This window comes from Thunnus thynnus, chromosome 5, assembly GCF_963924715.1.
Source record: "Thunnus thynnus chromosome 5, fThuThy2.1, whole genome shotgun sequence".
Taxonomy (NCBI): Eukaryota; Metazoa; Chordata; class Actinopteri; order Scombriformes; family Scombridae; genus Thunnus; species Thunnus thynnus.
In genome coordinates, this window is record NC_089521.1 from 1,667,767 (window position 1) to 1,687,628 (window position 19,862).

Sequence of the window (19,862 nt, forward strand, 5' to 3'; positions counted from 1 at the left end):
ACTGGGTATTTTTCAATGAAAATCAGTGGAAACTGAAAACAATGATCCATATACTGAATATTAGAACACGTGCACAATGTGGGGTTCCATTTTGGTATCGGTACTTACAGGTGGTGGGTTTGTTACAGTTGTGTCCATGTCTAAAGTACTGTGGGTTCTCTATGACGGGGATTCTGGTCATTCCAATTACCACAGCATCCGGCCCAGTGTCCAGTGTGCAGGGGCTGATAATCCCATGGTTCACATGATGAAGGGGGCTAGCAGAGTCTTCCTCGCCACTTATCACTGCTACTGGACCTGGAAAGATACAGAGAGAATATGGATTGGATTAATATCTCTTTACCCTCAGTTCAGAGTTGCAGGCTAATTACCTGTAGGTGAAACAAATATCAGAACTTAAAGAAATGTAAAAGAGAGTTTGCTCTTCTTTAAGACTGGTAAACAGAAGTGCATCTTCTGACATCAATCAATCAAATGCAACTTCATCAGTCAGCAAACCAACATCCAAGCAGCTAGTTAATCAGCTGGTCAACCAATCATCTAAACAGCCAGACTCTCAGTCACCCAGTCAGTAAATCATGCTTTCACTAATGCAGTCAATTACTCAGTCTGTGAGTCAGCGAGGCTGCCGCATAGTCAGTCATCAATTCCATTAGTCAGGCACTTAGTCAGGATAATATTTAGATCCCAGATATTATTATGGTTACAAAGGAGATTGTAATAAAAATGCAACACCAGATGCAAAATACAATTACAACATTCCCACAAATTCATCTATAGAGTAATAATGTGTATCTAAAATGATCCATTTAGCTTATTGAAAACCAAGTAAGGCATTGAATAAGACACTCAATTAATGCAAGTGGATTAATCATTAAATGCAAGAGATGACTCAATGATGTACAGGCATAGAAAGGTGAGAAATGATTAGTTGTGGGAGGGTTACAGATCATTTGAAAAGAAGCTTAAACCAAGCTGAAGAAAAGAAGAATAAGTGGTGCAGGCAGGAGAAAGAAGCCTGGATGTTCATTTGTTTTTGCACATACACTGGTTATAAGCGGCCCTTATCTCAAGCACATGGAGACTGTGTTGATTCAGATCTTGTCAGCAATTTTGAGTTTCAGCCTGGAGCTTCTGTTTTACAGCCAGTAAATGTGGATCATCCCATGACTGTCACTATATACATTCCAATTGAAAAAATAAATATTAGACATGTTCAGCGCTGTTATTGCTCAATTGCAAGCCTCACGAGTTCCTGAAAGTACTGTGCAATGTCTAGTTGGTTCAATGGAGGAACTGGTTAATGACATCCATGCTCATGCAAATGAAGCTGTTGTTGAATGTTTGTCATCTGATGCATCTAGAGAAACCTTGAGAAAGTTGAAGATTGTTCTCATCAGCTTGAAAATCAGTTTTTAGTGAAGATCATCCAGGTTTAATTCTACTTTCGAAAGACCATCATTCAGAACACTGTGGTGCCATTCAACAAAATCCTGCTGTGACATCAACATTTGGTGTCCAAAGAATCTGTCTGCTCAACTCCCTCCAGCTGTTCCATACTTCAGACAGCTATGCAGTAGATATAATGCACAATCTACTGGGAGGAGGGGTGCAGTATGAGTTCAAGCTTGTGTTTCAGTACATGATTAAGAACTCCATATCCTTGAGTTCATTGTCAGAGAGAATTATGAGCTTTAATTATGGATATACACAGAGAAAAAAAAAACTGGCCAAGTGGGCAAAAACTGGATGACAATAGCAAAGCTCTTAATTCTGTTCAGTCATGATGCCTTTTACTCAATACCCCATTGATTTTTGGAGATTTAGTTTGCAGGAATGACATGGCTGTTGGAACTTGCTACTCCCCTAATTCAAATCACAAGCATTGTGTTTTCAGCTATTGTAACCTATGGTATGACTTGCTATTTGAAACATCTGATTTTTGATCAGCCCAAGCTTTTTAAATCTCTTTCCAGAGCAAAATTTGATTCCAAAGCACCACCTAATGATCCATTACCCAAGCTGTATTAGGAAAATTGGGCCACTCATTCACATGTGGTTCATGAGGTTTGAAAAAGTTGAAGAAAGTAAAGTAAAGAACTTCAAAAACATCACAAAAACACTAGTAAATAAACATCAGAATCAGTTGGCTTTTAATTTTGAGAATTTGGCCCCATTCATGCAGTCTTGGTCAATAGTTTAAAGGGCAGTGAGGCAGTGAATGAAACTTTTCATGTGTCTTGTAATGTTTCCACAACTTCCTGGGTCAAAAGCTAAGCTTGTAGCATGGAGTATCAGGTTGGAATGTATGTATATTCCAGTGTTGAAAATGAGATGCCTTTGTTCAACAGGATTATCGGTATAATTGTTAGAGATCTCAATGCCTATCTTCTAACTTCTCAATGTTTATCTTCTAAAGTCTCAACAATGTATACTACAGACGTTATGATAGGCAAATGTACATTGTTACATACTGTAATTTTTTATGACTCCATGCTGAACTGTTTTCAGTTCATGAATTATGTTTGTACCTGCCTTTTAATACACAATATTTTTGTGCAAGTTGTTGTCTTGTATTTTTTGTAATTGATAGATATATGGCATTCTACACCTACATTAACTGTGTTACACCCGTTAGTGTTATTATATTGGAGTCAGGTGTAGTCTGGTAGTGTTAATTTTCTAACTACTATCAACACTACTCAGTGTTAGCCAGTGTTAATTTTCAACTCCTTACAGAGTTGAAATAACTCAAGGTGGGTGTTAAAAAGTTAAGACTTTCAAAGGTGTTAATTTAACACTTAAAAGAGTGGACACATGTGGACACTTTTCTAGTGTTAAATTTAACAGTCTCTGAGTTAATTTAACACTGGTGATTTTGCTGTGTGGTTTGAGATGCAGGGGAGGAATAGGGATAGACAAGGTAGTTTAAAAGCAATGAAGGAGCTTTGGAAGCGGAGCAGTAGTTTAGAGGAGTGTGTGTGTGTTGGAGGGTTTTTGAAAATCTGATTCAACAGAGACAGGGCGCTGTGGTTTCAAACACTCTCCTCTAAACACACACATTCACACACACACACACACACACACACACACACACACACACACACACACACACACACACACACACTAAATAACTGTGTGTAAAATACAGCATGCAATTTTGACAAATCACAGCACTTGGACTGCATAAAAGCATTCACACCTATTTACAAAACAGCTGGATCAACTGTTAAACACACCACTGCAATTTTTATCAAAGCACACAGTCATACCCAAACACTTGCCACCTAAAAATATCATGTCACTTTTTTTGTATTGATGTTTATGGATGAAAAAATGTCTTTCTAGATTTAATCTATATATCATATTATATTAATTTGCAGCTACTTTTCTACTGAAAGACGATAGAATTGAACATTAATCAAAGATAAGGCAGTAAATATGGTGTCGGTATTTGACATCACATTAGTGTCTGTTCTGTAACTTACTGAGACTAACCGTCAGATTCAGGAGAGCTAGTGATAGCTAGCTAACGTTTCCACTCCTCTGTGTCAGATTTGTAAAGTCTTTTTATAATTCCCTTTTTTATTGCCCATTAAAATATCAAATAATGAATTACTTTGTAATTTAGTTTATTTATTTGTGGATTAATTATTGATTTGTAAACTAATTTATTAATCCCTGTTTTTATTGTACAATTAGTTATTAATTACTGAAATGCTTTATTACTATTTCTGGGACCCTTGTGGTCGTCCACAGTAAAGGACAGCAATCTTTATTGTAAATATGGAAGTACCAATTAGTGTTTAAGAAGTGTTTAATAATTACGTTAATACTACAGCGATTTACAGAATAACAAACAGTTTCATTATAATGTGTGATTTGCTTGAGAGATATATAATTATTATAATGATACATAGATTAATTATCTATTTGATAATTTGCTTAAAGGTTTCTAAACACACAGCATTAAAAGTTGGATCCTCCTCCCTAAGAGTTGGTGGTCGAGCGAGCTAGAGAGTGAATGAAGAGAGGGTGGTAGCAAGAACAAAACCATGAATAGGATAAATAAAACATTATTTTCTGATTGTTTCATGCCATGTTATGTTCTAAAGCACAAATAAACACGCCCACACCTCTGCACACCTTCACACAACCCTGCGGGAAGGTGACACATTGCCAAACAGACAAACAGACCTGCAGCTTTTTATACATCCATGATACAGAGACAGAGGAGCAGAGAGAGACAGAGACAGCAATGTACACTGGTCACTACGCTATTCTTCCCAAACTCAAACCCTGCACGGGGGTTAGGCACCCACTGCTCAAAGGTTGACATCCAGAAACGTCCTGAACACAACAAAGTAACCAGAAAATACAGGCAGAGAGCAGAGTCTCTGCATATTGATACACTGCCACAAACTTCTAGTGGATCATAAATGAGTCTATACATTGTTTTTTAGGAAAATCCTGCATAGTATCAGTATCAGTAGCAGGTCAGCAGGAGCAGCAGTATGAAGTAGATGTGTATAAAGCAGAGCAGGGACTCTACTTTGTTCATATTATCACCTAGTTGGCCATCTACTCATGATATTTCTCATTGTTGTGCTTTACAGTCTGTATAGATGTTATTTATTGTTTTATACCAAACTTGTCAGCCTACAACATAAACCTCAAATGTTCTTTACGTTACCATTTCCAGGAACCTAGTAAAGACCTTATCCATGGTAGACTTTTTGATTTGTCATAGCAGTTATAAAAGACAGGTGTGACTCATAACATTAATCATGGCTTCAGTAAGCCATGCCAGTGAGCCACACACAAGGGCCCTGAAACCTACACATGAAATGGTTCAAGTTATTATTTACACCTGTGCTTTTCCTGGTGTGACATGTTAAAATGTCCTCCATGAAAAAGGTCTGTTGTCCATGCTGGCTAACAGTATGGGTTTCTGGAACAGAGCCATCATTAATGTTAGTTCCACCTCTGCTTCACCTGCTATGATGAGTCAAAACTGCTGTAGAAAGATCCACTGTCATTCTGGAATGACTGGACCATATTTTATCCCAGAACAGCAGCATTTCATTATTTTGCACACACATATGGTACCATTACAGCTTTGTTAAATATGGTTAAATATGTTGGTGAAATTTAAATAAATAAATAAAGCTTTTGGTTTCAGTGATGATCAACAATTTTTGACCTAAATAATAAAAGAGGGTTATGGTTTAAACTTTGCAAAGGGAAACTGCCATTTCTCACCTCTTTGCCACTGTATACAAAATATATAGTTAATATGATAACTGCTGTACAATAATAACATTGCTACACACTTACAAAGCCAATGCAAAAGCAGGGTCGATAAAATCAGCAGAAATTAGCTTATCACAGATATAAGTATCAACAATTAATTCATTGTTCATAATGGCTTTCCCACACTTCTATTTTCATTGAATGTTCAAATTTCAGTGTAGTTAATTTGATTTTTAGGCTTTATTTTTAAATATGTGTCTATTATTTCCACTGTCATATACTTCTGTTGTGTTTTCATTGTTTATAGATATCGATTTATTTTACTGATGCTAATTTAATTTGCACTGTAATAAAAGTAACACAAATAAATTAAAAAAAAAAAAAAATTCAAAATACTATTATATTTGCCACTACTTTTTTGTGTGTTTGTATTTATAGTCATTTAATATTCTTCTTAGTAATGTCTATTCATTCAATATACATGGTATTTTGTAAAATTCATTCTCAAAAGATGATGGTTATGTTATTTTCTCTACTTGGCATCTATGGTGATTCAAAAGTCATGTAATTAATGGAAGGTATATTACAAAACTAGAAACTACCACCCTGATGACACCCTGATGAAAGAAAGATTAGATCAACTGTAAAATGTCTGTGGGACACAATTCTTAACCAAATTAAAGAAAAATACTCCTTATATTTCCCGTTCTGAATTCTACATCTAGAAATGTTGAATGTTTGCCATTTGAAATCTTTCTTGCATTGGTTTTATTCATGCCTTTTTGATGGTACTGAAAACAACTAAGGCATGCAGTGCATTTCTGACTGTAATGCAAAAATAATTACTAAACCAACCTTGAGCCTACTTTTCCCTGTCTTATCTATTCACCTGTTCAACTATGCTTTATGTATAGTAGAACTCATTAACTTGTTCTAGTCGGTATATATAAATATACATTGTTCTATCCCCTGTTCAGTTTTCTCTCTGGCTGTAATCTGTTATGGTGCTCTGCTGCAGTAATTGAATTCTCCCCATGGGAATCATTACAGTTTTATCATTGTTGGACTCCACAGACCGAGTATTGTTTACGTATAGGCTTCCCCCCCAGGGACAAGGGAGTCTGGTGTTGTGTATAGACACACCAGCTGAGAACTACTGATGTGGAGTCCTCAGTATTCTCTGGTGGAACAGAACACATCAGCCTGCTGTTAATACAACTGACACAGTCAACCTTCACAGCTGACAGAAAGCGAGGAGGCATTTGGGCTGTGGGATGGAGGGGGAGGGAGGCTGTTGATGGAAACAGGAACGACAGGAGAATGAAATAGGAGAGGAAGAAAGATAATGAAAGACATCGACCTATAAGAGCATGAATAAAAGGATAGAAAGGGGAATGAGGTGTGGAGGACAGAATGAGGGAGGGTGACTAATTACAGGGTTGGACCACAGCACCTCTCAGGTATATGGCCACTGATTTATGTTACAGACTTTCGACCAATGACTGGAATGCAGAGAGAATTCCCTTCTCAACTTGAATACAGAAATAACAAGAGGTCAATCATAGAAGCATTTATAACAGCAAGATTTCACACCAAAGTCAGTTAAATGGAATTTCTCAGATCAGTAGATTCACTCATGGAATCAAGGAAATACATGCTGAGTGTTCACATAGAGGCAAATTTTGGGAAATTTGACCAATGAATTTGCACATTTGACAAACTAAAAACTGTCTTGACAGTGCTAACCTTTAAGGAAACACAGGGGCAGAGAGTCCAACATGGACACACATTCGTTTGCCATCAGTCACGGGACAGGAGTGAATAGTCCAAAAATGTGTCCTAGAATTAGCTGTGTTTACTGTCCAGTTAGCGACCTAAAGTGCAAGTGGTTACTACATTACCAAACTTCCCACACCACCTTTTTCACAAAGATGTGCAATTTAATTTAACTGACTAAAAGCCCCATGAGCATACCCCTAGAGGTTAAAAAACTTGTTACACACTATAATACAAAAGTTTTGGATGGAACAGAAAATTGGTGCTAGTCACTGAAGGAATAATTTATCATTTTGGGAAATGCACTTATATCTATATAAAAAAAGAATTTTTTGGCTATTTTTATATTTTTGTTTGTGTACAGATTAATCAAAAGAGATACAATGTGTTAATTAGTGAGCTTTAGAGGTGTTGGTAGATACGTTTTTTTTTATTCTTTTCTTTTACTTTGGGCAGAGCCAGGCTAGCTGTTTCCCCCTGCTTCCAGCTAACCAAGTCCTGACTCCAAATCTGTAGTTAACATACACTGATATCATCTCAACTCACTCTCAGAAAGAAAGTAAAAAAAAAAAAGAAATTCCCAAAATGTTGAGTTTATCCACCAGAGTAATATGAATGTGCTAAAACATGTCATGGCAATCTGCATGTACATGTCAACTGAGTAACATTATGTATATACTGCTGGATGGAAGCCACTACTCTAATCTAACTCTAACTCTAACCCTAACCCTAACCCTAATCCTAACCGTAACCCTAACCCCTAACCCTAACCCCATATTGTAATCAAGTTTAAAACTGTGGGTTAACTCTGAAAAAGTGATTCCTTCAGGAACTCGTCATCAACAAAAGCACAGTGAACACTATAGTCATATTATTGTAAGTATTTTGTTTTGGTATTATATATATAAAAATGTGTAAAAGCTGTCAGTGGTAGTGTATCTAAAGATGTAAAGTTTGTCTTGACGGTGAGGACACATCACAGAGATGGCAATATGCATGTTAATGTAATAACTGACCTCATACTCTGATTAAGAGAAAGCTGGTTAAGATACAAGATTTATTTTAAATAAAGGTTAAGACTGTTTACTGTGGGATGGAAACATTGTACCACTCTGCACAGATATGTATGTTTATTTAGAGCCCAAAATGACTGAATGTGCAGCAGCTTTTCAAAAAAAAGAGTTAAAACCCACTGCTGCTACCATTTTTGCATGATTTTGCAATATTGTGCTGAAGTTTAACACTGTAGATCACCTGTAAATGATAATATGATTGTCTCAAGAAATCACTAATGATCCTTAGTTCCAGTGAGAGTAAAAATTACACATTTTTTTGTGCAACCACATTTGTAACCATCATAAGAAACAATACAATACAAAAGCATACAACTAAATATGTAAATAACAGCGATTTCATTTGTGCACTCACCACGAGTTTGAAAAATTCAGTCTGTTCAGAGTTTCTTATTACTTTTACTTTTGGTTACACTGTATTAAAATGATCATTTTCATCATTATATTCTTGCATTAGTGGTACTACAACTGCTAATTTAAAGCAGGAAGGAGAACAGTTCATGGTTCATGTCAGTATAATTGAATTTGAACAGAACATGGTGTAATTGGCTGACTGGTCAGAATGTCAAGAGAAACTATATATTTTATACAGACTTATTATGACCAGAGGCAAAAACAAAAAGCAAAAATATACCATTTTATATTTTTAATTGTGTGTTCAACAGAAGAGCTGACACTGAAAGCTTAACCACAGTTTGTTTTTACAAATGAACATACAGTATGTTTAACATGAGTTTTTCCAACTTCATTGTTTCCATGATTTTGTGCACATACATTCCAGCCCAGGTTTGTGGCTGATATTGTATCCAGCAGGACTATCAGTGAGCAGGGTGAGGATTTGGGCTTTAGCTGAAGGACACTCAAAGAGAACATGTGAGGATTGATGGGCACATTGGCTGCTGCAGGGATCAGACCTGTGACCTTTGTCAGTTACTGGACAACCTATGCTAATATTTAGGCCATGTGTCAGACAGGCTGACATGTAGGCTGAACGGTCAGCTGGTAATGGATAAACAAGGACACAGAGTGACTGACAGAGAGGCACAGGGGAATAATGGAGAAGGAAAGGAGGGGAAAAGAGAGGGACAGAAAGATAAATGGTGAGAGAAACTGCGAAGTAGACAGTTTCCATGGAGTACGGAGGTCAGAGGTTGAAGGACGTTAGTGGAGCAATGGGCAGACAGACTGAGGAAGTGGGGATAGAGCTTACTGCACTTTGACAGCTAGCAGACATGTAACTGCTGGTTTCCTACATCTCATGACCTATTTACACACTATGCATGTTGAGGACATATTCTCTAAAGCATCACATATTACAGGAGATCTATATGAAAATAGGCACGGACTAGGAAAATCATTCAATCATTTAGGCCTGGAAATATAGTGTGAAATACAGCCCCAGTCAGGCCACTTTTTAAGACTTGATTTCCTCAATTCTGTTGAATTTTAGTGCATGTGAATAACAAACTAATGAACCAACAACTGCTTAGTACAATGTACTGTTATGAACCTCAAATAAAACCAAAGTTACATATCATTAAGGAGGGAGACGACACAACTACTACTGCTATGGCACCAATGCTACTCTCTCCACCTCCAAAAAGAAAAAAAGCAAGAACACTCCATATTTTTAATGTACCATTATAATAGTTAACCACTCCCTCCACCTATTCAAAGAACAGGTCAAGAGCACAATACAATATTTATTTTATTGATATACACCCATCAGAAGTTTGAGTACACCTGTTTAAAACAATTTTTTTTCCATAAAACTAAACTTTATATATGTGATTTTTCTGACATGCCTTGTACCTGCAGGTTGCTCTGAAGTAGTGGGCTTCTGTACTACTGTGGCACCAACGCTACTCTCTCCACCTTCAAAAAGAAAGAAGCAATAGCACAGCAAACTATATCTTTTAATGTACCAATATAATACAGTTAACAACTGTCTCCACCTATTCAAAGAACAGAGCAAGAGCATATTCAACTCAATTCAATTCATTTATATAGCGCCAAATCACAACAAAAGTCATCTCAGGGCACTTTTCACATAGAGCAGGTCTAGACCGTACTCTTTAATTTACAGAGACACAACAATTCCACCATGAGCAGCACTTGGTGACTGAAATGGATGAATTTTCAAATAATATTGACCACATTAACTAGGCTAGATATGACAATTATGCTTTCAATGTTTTTGAGGAAATTAGAAAGAGAACTACCACATTTATTATTGATTGTCCAGTTTCTTGGCTGCTAAAAAATGAAAAAAAGGAAAATAATTGAGTAAAAAAAGTTTTACTTTGTTCGGAATTTATTGTTAGTTCAATCTAGAATAATTAATCATCACATTTAGTTTATTCCTGTTATTGTCAGTTCATGTTTTAACATTCAGATGTTTGCTATAGTGACCCCATCAAGAAAACAGTTCTAAAAATGTTATCTTTAAGATTTTGGCTGGACCAATGTGTTCAGTTTGGTGGATTTTCATTCATGGGAAGGGATGATTTTGTCAAAATAAATAGACAAAAGAACATATACACACAGTATACACACAGAGAGAACAGCCTGGAAATGGCCAAATACATGTATTTCAGTCCATATAGTACTAGAAGCTAAAGCAATATTTGTTGGACATTTAATGGGAGAAAAAAGATGGTAAATGGACTGTACTTGTATAGCACCTTTCTAGTCTTCCGACCACTCAAAGCACTTTTACACTACAAGCCACATTCACACACACATTCATACGCTGAATGGGTATAGGGGCTATCACACAAGGTCCCAACCTGCCCATCAGAGGAAATCTAATCATTCACACACTCACACACTGATGACACAGCCATCAGGAGCAATTTGGGGCTCAGTATCTTGCCCAAGGACACTTCGACATGTGGACTGGAGGAGCCGGGAATCGAACCGCTGATTCTCCAATTAGTGGACGACCCACTCTACCTCCTGAGCCACAGCCACTAAAGAGTGCATCTCACAGATCCACTCTTCGGCACTCATCTGTGAGTGCCGAAGAGTGCATCAGTAAAAATGACCTGACGTGATTTCAGGTGTAATAATACAAAGGAGGTTGTGGTAACAATGATAATACACCACCTCTCTCTGTAAAGTTACAATTCATGAAAATGCATAATTTTAAAGTGGCACACTTATTTCTGTCCTGTACAGACAAATGTAACATAGTCTTGACTCAGCCTATATCCAATATATTGTTACACACACCCAAACTCTGTACTGTCACACAGATACAATAGCCATCATGGCTAAAGGTAACAAAATAGAATGCTAGAAGTAAAATGTATGTGCATTGACCAGATCAATGGTCTTAATGGCATGTCTGATATCAGCATGAGAACCAGAGATATTGGGCCCTATTTCAATGATCAAAAGCGCACAGCGTGTCCAAATCCACTTTTGCTATTTTAACGGCGGAAAAATGGTCGCTGCGTTCAAGTCTCCTAATTAATCATGGGTGTGTTTTGGGCGTAACATGCAATAAACCAATCACAGTGTCATCTCCCATTCCCTTTAAGAGCCAGGTGCGCTTGCACCTTGGCGGATTGCTATCATGATGGCGCATTTGCCAAGTAGTAAGAAGGAATGCTTCTCTGCAGAGGAAACTGATCTGCTGGTGAGCAAAGTGAAAGCGCATGATCCATAACGAGCACACTGGCCTCTGCTGCTCCTGGATCCTCCTGTGGTCAGCCACAGACCACCAGTTGAAGGTCCTGTTCATTAATTTGTTGCAAATGTATCTTTGTTTCGTTTTTGAAAAGGTTTATTTTTTAATGACAGCTTTGGTTTCTTTAAAATCGTTTTGTTCAGTTATGGAGTAACAGGTCAAATCAGCAGGGTTTTAATTGTTCAAAGTATGGAAACCTGACCACTGTACTCTAAAAAATGTTAAAGAATATTTGTTAAATATTGTTCGGAAATTAAATCATTAATTTTAATCATGTAGAGAATCATCAACACAGTTATCAGGACTTGATCAGCTCACCAAGGTTCTGATCCTGCTGCAGGCAACAGCTAGAGGCAATTTATCAGTAGTTGTACCTCCCAACACATGGAAACACACGCTGATATGGGAAATCGGTGGAATTCTCATTGAACAGCATTTGTATCATGTGTGTTTTCATTATGTCTGAATCACTACAGTGAAAAGAAAGTCATCACTCACTGTTTGTTTCCCACTTCCTACCAACTGTTAACGCTGGTTTCTGTTAACCATGACCACGATTGCCCTAACGCTGTGATCTTTCCATAACCCTAACCAAACTGATTTGTGCCTAAGCCAAACCTTCACAATAACAACAGATAATAAAACAGCTTTATTTTTTCAACAGTGATTTGTAACATTTTGGAACTGAAACTGACAAACAATATTAACCTGCTGATTGTGGCATTGGATCATAAAATGCTTATATGTGTCATTCTGGAAGGCAAGTCCGATGCGACACAGATTGGATATCCCAGAGCGAGGTGTCATGGTGGAGATTTTGAGCTTTGTTGTAATTTCCACTCTAGGACTGTTAATATCTCACTTTATTAAGATTAAATATTTTTCCAGGTGAGAAAGTAACCATGTAGATTCTAAATATGTGGTCAGTTTATCCAAATAACACTGTCGTATCGCAAGGCACACTGGGAAATGTAGGCCCAACAAGGGGCTCCTCCCTATGCCAAAACGGTGACAGAAAGTTGAAAGTGAAAAAATACTGACAGTGTAAAAAAAATCTGTCACTGAAGAAAGACAGACATGAAGAAAAAATCACAAAACACATCTTCATGCAAAAAATTATCAAAATAAAATAAGATAATAAAATTGTAAGATTGTAATTTTTTAATGTCCATGTAATATTTTTCAGTGGAACTTTTTTCAATGCCAATACTTGTTTCAGTGCCAATACAACTTTTTCCAATACAAGTGTTTCAATGTCAATGTTTTCTTTTTCAGTTCAGGTTTTGTTTTGACTGCCAAGTTTATTTTCAATGCCAAAATATAAATGTCACTGTTCTGGCCCCATAAAGTCCAAGGCTCAGAACAGAGCATTTGCAATGAATAACTTAAGCGTGACATTACTTTACAATACAGTACCAGTCAAAAGTTTGGACACACTTTCCCATTCCCTTGAATGATGATATATATATATATACATACACACACATATATATACATATATACATATATATACACACACACACACATATACATACACACACACACACACACACACACACACACACACACACACATATATATATATATATATATATTTCTTACACATGCTTGTCGTCGTGTCAGAGAGAATGCAACCACGCTGCATGGATGCAGTAAGCATTCAAAATTGAACTCTTCAAGGGCATCTGTATCCAATTACTTGCTTTTTTTCTGGAACACAGAGACTCTAATGGCTTATTGGAACTACCAGGGAATCCACTTGTAGAATAAAGAAAATGTCCTTAGGTCATCGTGATTTATGCTGCAGTTTACAACACGACCACCTCCTCCATTTTCCTTAGTGCCCAATTGGCACCACAGTCTTTCAATCACACTTTATTACTCACATTAATCTAATAGGCCTGCAGTATCAATACCTGCTTCTCACTGGCTCACAGAGCAGTCAGTCAGACTTTATTACCTCAATAAATCACCTGATCAGCTGTTAGCGTCACTCTGCCAGCTCTGGCCACTGGAGCATGCAAGATGTTTCTCTGTAAGTCTTTTTATACCAAACTAAATGGCCTCTCATCAACATTCTTAACAGCCTCCCTGCCTGTGTTAATGCTGCAGAGCATGGGGATAGATGACACATCAAACTGCACTATGGATATTCCAGGAGCTAATCTACATTAGCAGCAGAGGATCGGGTGTCTTTTTTTGGTACATTTCACAGATTTTGACTAAAAATGTAGAATGAGTAATCAAAAGAGCAGGTAACATTCTGGGATGAGGCAAAACATCAAGGCACTTTTGGAAGACTTTTTAAAAACATTCTGCCTATGACAAAGTGAGTGTTACTGTTAACCAGCTGCCACATCAAGAAAACTGATGCCTGTTTGCCTTCTTTCATGAACTGTCTATACATCATGTGTATACATCAAGTTAAATAAATTCAGATGCAATGTTTCCTGGCATCAGGCGTGAGTCATATTTTGTGCTGTGGTATGGCTGATCACACAATCATTCTTATACCTGGGGTCAGCAGCAAGGTTTGGCAAAGGGACCTTTTTCAGTACTGTATGTGGTTTACAGGTACAGTAAACTAATACAGTCGACAGATACATTATGTTTTTTTATCTTTTTATCTTGTATCAACCAGTGTTCCGTCTTCTTCATTACAGAAGTGTTAGCTGGAAATAATATAATCTCATCAGTGTTAATGGTTGTGAGAGGTGTATCTGTTTTGGTTAAATGCTGTGAATTAAATTTGAAAAAATTGTTAAAAATGTTATAAAAATGTTAAAAGGGAAATTAAGTGGTTTTATTTGTTATCTCTCATTCATCTGGTACGTTTATTAGACCTCATTTCAGCACTGAGAGCTATCAACAGTATGACCTACAGTAAACCTTATGGTGTATAGTTGGCTCTCCACATGAGGATATCAACAAATAGATAGTAAATATAATTTGCACCAGGATTTAAATGTCTCTTTATATTATCATATGTACATCATATTTCTGAAACATGCCTATAAGCTCTGATGAAGCACAATACGAGGAAATGTAAAAGTTTTGTAAAAGTTTTAATTGGGGCGATAATATTTAAATGAGTGATACGAGTAAACTGGCCTGTAAACTACATGATGTCACTTTTTACATGAGTTTCAGCCTTGATGTGTGTTACCTGTGTATGTGTGTGCATACAGTAGTGTAGTACATGCCAACATGTGTGAGAAGCAAAAGTCACAAAACAAAACAGATAAAATATATATATTTATATAATATATACATATATATAGTAAAAATATGCAAACCAAAGGGAAGAAGATGATTCATTTGTATTATTTACGGCTGAAATGAAAAAGACACTGCTGTAAAGGCACATAATTTGCATTTATTTATTGCTCTTATATATATTCAAAATATATATATTATGTGTATATTTTGTTGATGTAGTTCATTTTAAGATTCCATTGTTCTAATCATACATTTAGTTCTGATGTTATTGTTAGGAAATTAAGACAAATTCAATTTATCATTATTCTTTAATTGCCACTTTGACCCACAATGGTTGCCATTCAGCAAAAGTTACGTATTATAGACTTACATCTCACTAAAAAATGAATGCACTGATAAATGCAAATGTGGTGATGTGAAGTGTAACATAACTTTACAATACATTATTAACAATAATGTTTTTCATTTATTAGGGGGCCCAGGTTGGTCTGCTTTAGCCATGCTAAGCCAAGCCAACCCATGATGAAATGTGTCTCCACTACAGCCTCACAGCAGGGGATAGTCATGGCAAACCGCACTGCTGCATCCTGCTTGCTGGCAGGGCCGACCACAACCAACCCATGATGACCCCCCTCTTCCCCCTCAAACATATCTCAAGACTCAACTCTGTCTGTTCAGGAGACCAGAGAAAAAGCTGTTTTTAAAGTCTCTGTGTTCAGCTCTCAGGACTTGTAGGTTCTAACTGAAGTTTAGTTTCTCTCCCGTGTTTCTGTTTGTTTCAGATATCTGCTTTATTTTACTGTTTCCTGATCGCTTTCAGCTGTATCACAGTCATGTTAAGCTACTGCTGATGAAAACCCAACATTTCCTGCGATTGCTGCTTCATATTAAAAGCTTTTAAATAAAATAACGGGAGGCTTTTATTGTGAAGAATTTATAGGAAATTAAATGTGTTTATAACTGAATTAGCAGAGCTTTCTTAGTCGTGTTATTCTACAATAAAAACACAACACACAACACGACAAGATCTGGAGATATTTGGAGCTATTTGTTCAGCGGATCAGTTAGAAATAATGCAGGGAGGAAGAGTACAAGTAGAAACAGCCACAGTGAGATGATGAAGAGCTGCAGACAACAGGCTCTTACTGCATGTTCTGCAAACAGCACACCTCCAACAGGTAAACAACTTCTTTTACCTTGCTGACTGCTCACTACATGTCTCAGCGCAATTACCAAAACAATGGAAAAAATCTGCTTGCTTGCCAATGAGAAAATTGAAATCAGTTTCATCTGTATGTAAACGGTGGACTCCTGTGTTGTGTTGGTTAGAAAGGAGGATGCTGTGACATCGGGATCTCTTTGTGTTTGACTTCTATTTACTCTGACAGAGACAAACAGTAAAACAGCACCTCCATGTAAATGCTACTGCCTGCTCCAGCGCCTACACAAATAAAACATACAGGCAAAATGGGAGTTAGCTAAGTTTGCCGCAACTTTAAGATAGCTGCACTCAACAGTTATAACCAACTACTTTTATGTCTGTAATCTGTATTCTTACAGGTGAAGACAGACATTATAACATTGCTGGAAACAAAAAAATACACAACAAAGTACAAGAAATAATGGGATGGATTACAATGAAAAAAAAAAAATGACTGGGCAAAAAAATGACAGCCACCTCTCCTACAGGAGAATTACAACAGGGAGAGGTAAAGGGGGCCAAATGGATTTATAGTGGGAACCACAGAAGAAGAAATAAAGGAGGAGGGGCTCTGAATTTCAACCTAGTGTGTACACGTACATATTCTGGATTTGGAGGTCTTCCCAATCAAGTGCCTACTGTAATCCGACAAATTTTGTGTACTTATACAAACAAGAGGTTATGGTACATATGTCCCCATTATGAAGTTCAGAGATACTGATTCATGAATATGTACTGTACAGCATCAGGACTGTGAAGTTTATTACTATTTTTGACATACATAATTTCTAGATGAAACATGTATTTTTGTTTTTATTGTCAACACAGAAGTTCTGCTACCTTAAGTTGTACTAATATTTTCTATCTTTTGAGTTACCGTGGTGCTGGTCCAGGAGACGTCTGGCATCCATCATATAAAAGATTGTCTGATGCATTAAGCACTGTTAAATAACTGCACCTGGGCCCTCCTGCAATAGCAAGGAGGATTTGTTTGTGTATTTTGCAGTTAATTTTGTAAAACTAATTTAGAGTTATTGTATTTAGATTCTGCTTAGATTCTATTGAGAACTGTCTATGTAGTGTTTATTTGTAGGTAATTTAGTTATTGTGTTTGTCCACCCTCATATTTTTAAATGGTTTGGTCAGCCAGTATATGTGTTCCCTTCATGTGTCATTAGTGTGGTCAGTTTTGTTTCTGTTGAGGTCACTTAAGTTATGCAGTTCAGTTTGCTGTATTTTGAGTTCAGTTCTGTTTTGTGTTCAGATTTTTTCTGAAACCACAAAAACCTGCATCCCGTACCTTACTGTTCGGCCCCCAACAAGGACACACAACCAGCTGTCCTTTCATAACTACAGACACCAGCTGGCTAAAGGGGTCTGTATACTCAAAACTAAAAACTCAAAATCATGTGATTTGTTGGGAAACCATGAACTACCGGTTCTGAGTGTCCACACTCACACGCAGGGTGAAAAGCCTGCCATCATAGCCTCTTCTTGGTTGCATCCCACTGCCTCTCTGACCTCTCTCCAACAACTCTGACCTTTGAGTCTCTTTCTCAACGCCATGAATCATATAAGTGGAGATAACAGCACACACTGTCAGACAGGCTCTCCTTAAAGACAATCATGCTGTTTCACTCAATGGTGTCAGGTGCAGTTGTGTTTAGAATGAAAAAATACAGCTTGAGGGAGAAGTTCAAACCCTGCCCTTTTTTCACACCTCCACACACCTGGCCAATCACAGCGTAAAGTAGGCGTGATTCTTTGATTATATGTTTCAGGTTGGATGCAGCCCACTCACTTCTGATGCTGGGAAGGAGTGGAGGGAGGGGGTTTCAGATGGTGCACTTTATTTTAAAGGGGAACTCCACCGATCAGCACACATCAGTGTGTATTTCCAGGTGTTGGGGTCTACCACTGCATATGTGAAAAAAAGTGGTATAAAGCCTTTTGTGTCTCCAGAGGGAGCTGTGTGAAATCTGATAATCGGTTGGGGCTGAAGACTACAAGTTTGAAAATGAAAAGAATCTGAAAGAAGTGAGGTTACCAGACCTCTGTAGCTGCTCCTCATTTCTGTATGAGGCTAGCAGCTCCAAGCTACATTAGCCTCTATAAGCATAACACATTTAAATCTCTGACCAAACTGTCAGCAGTCTAGTTGCATTGTGGGCAATGTAAGTGCCAGGTTTTGACAAGGAAGAAGAATGCATGGAATTAAAAAGTCGATATCTTTGGTTCAGGTACTGATATCAGAAATACCATTAAGAACATCGGTCTGTTCAATGCACAAACATCATTTTCAAGTAGACTACACAAGAAGTACATAGAGAGTAAATGGGCATTGTTTTTATTGATATATTTTGATTATGATTCATGTTATTTCACCTCACCAAAGCTCCATATGCCTACAGTGAATCTGGAAGTCTCGATTGATCATTGTAGACAAGTAGTTCATAACTTTACAACTGGAGATTAGTGTGATCTGATTTACTGCTTATGGGGATTATGGTTCATTAGGCACACAAATAAAGGGAATGTAAAATAGAGGGGGTCGTTTATTGACTTTGCAACGTCATTTCTCAGAGTCACTGTGGATTAATACCTTTGTCAAAATATAAGCACAACTACTCTGTAAGACAGATAAATTAGGGAATGCTCCAGAAAAACTGAAAACTTTTGCTGGTGTGACTTGCCCTTTTTGACCCGACACTATTGGCTGAATCCTGGTACTATGGGGCTAAATGCAAGCCTGCCCTGGTTTGTCAAATAGGGTGTAGTGGATGAACCCAGGGATATAAGAAGAAGTTAAAGTCTTTCAGAAACATTATGATGTAATCTAACAGTTTATCTGTGTAAAGACACAATGACCTCTGACCTCAAGGCATGATGGATGTCAGAAGAAAACATTGAACAGAGCTAAAAAGGCCAGCCTTTCCCCTCACCCCACAGATGAACTGATGGACTATCGTCCCTTCTTCTGCTTGCGCAAACTATCCATAGAGTCATACATTTGTGAAAAAAACATATTCTTGTATGTCTCTCTCTCACTCTTCATCTCCGTTTCTATTCACAGTGAGTGTCTGAAATTGTCAAAATGTCTGCTAAAATGTGTAAAAAAATATGTATCTGGACTTGTCTAACCAGTACTAACCTCAGGTATGTGTCATCTAATTATTTTAACATCATAATAAAATTCAAACTCTGTTTCACAATTTTATTAATTTAGATGATATAAGTCACACATTATTATATCCACCAAAGTGTATTATTTAGCTATGGTTTGATTGCTGTTAACCTTTCTTACAGAGTTAGAAGGAATGAAGGTATGATTGTATTCCATTTTTAGTTGGGTTAATCAATTTTGCAAAAGTATTTTCCCACTAGTTTTTATGATATGTCAACATTGACAATAGAAAATGCCTGTATAGTGAGTATCCAATTGCAAGCACGTAGTCTTCAAATATGCTATAGGAATATAATTATTTCCCTTTTAATTGGAGGCCAATTTTTTTTCCTCACACAACTCCCAACTAAGAAGAAAGACTGCAGAGATGCCTAAAGCCACAAAGCAAGTACCAGTTTAGCCATCGCACCGTGTTTGCCATTTGAATATATATTATTTTTGTAATCTCCTATTTTTTTTTTT

General features: G+C 37.1%; 1 protein-coding gene across 3 annotated transcripts in view; it reads right to left on the bottom strand.

The window, feature by feature from the left end:
- ntrk3a (neurotrophic tyrosine kinase, receptor, type 3a) overlaps window positions 1–19,862 on the bottom strand; it is a 225,208-nt gene that overhangs the window by 81,121 nt on the left and 124,225 nt on the right. For all 3 annotated transcript variants that reach the window (XM_067588663.1, XM_067588665.1, XM_067588664.1), the window contains one exon: window positions 109–297. In XM_067588663.1, coding sequence (XP_067444764.1) covers window positions 109–297 — 189 coding nt within the window. The remainder of the gene's footprint in view (window positions 1–108; window positions 298–19,862) is intronic.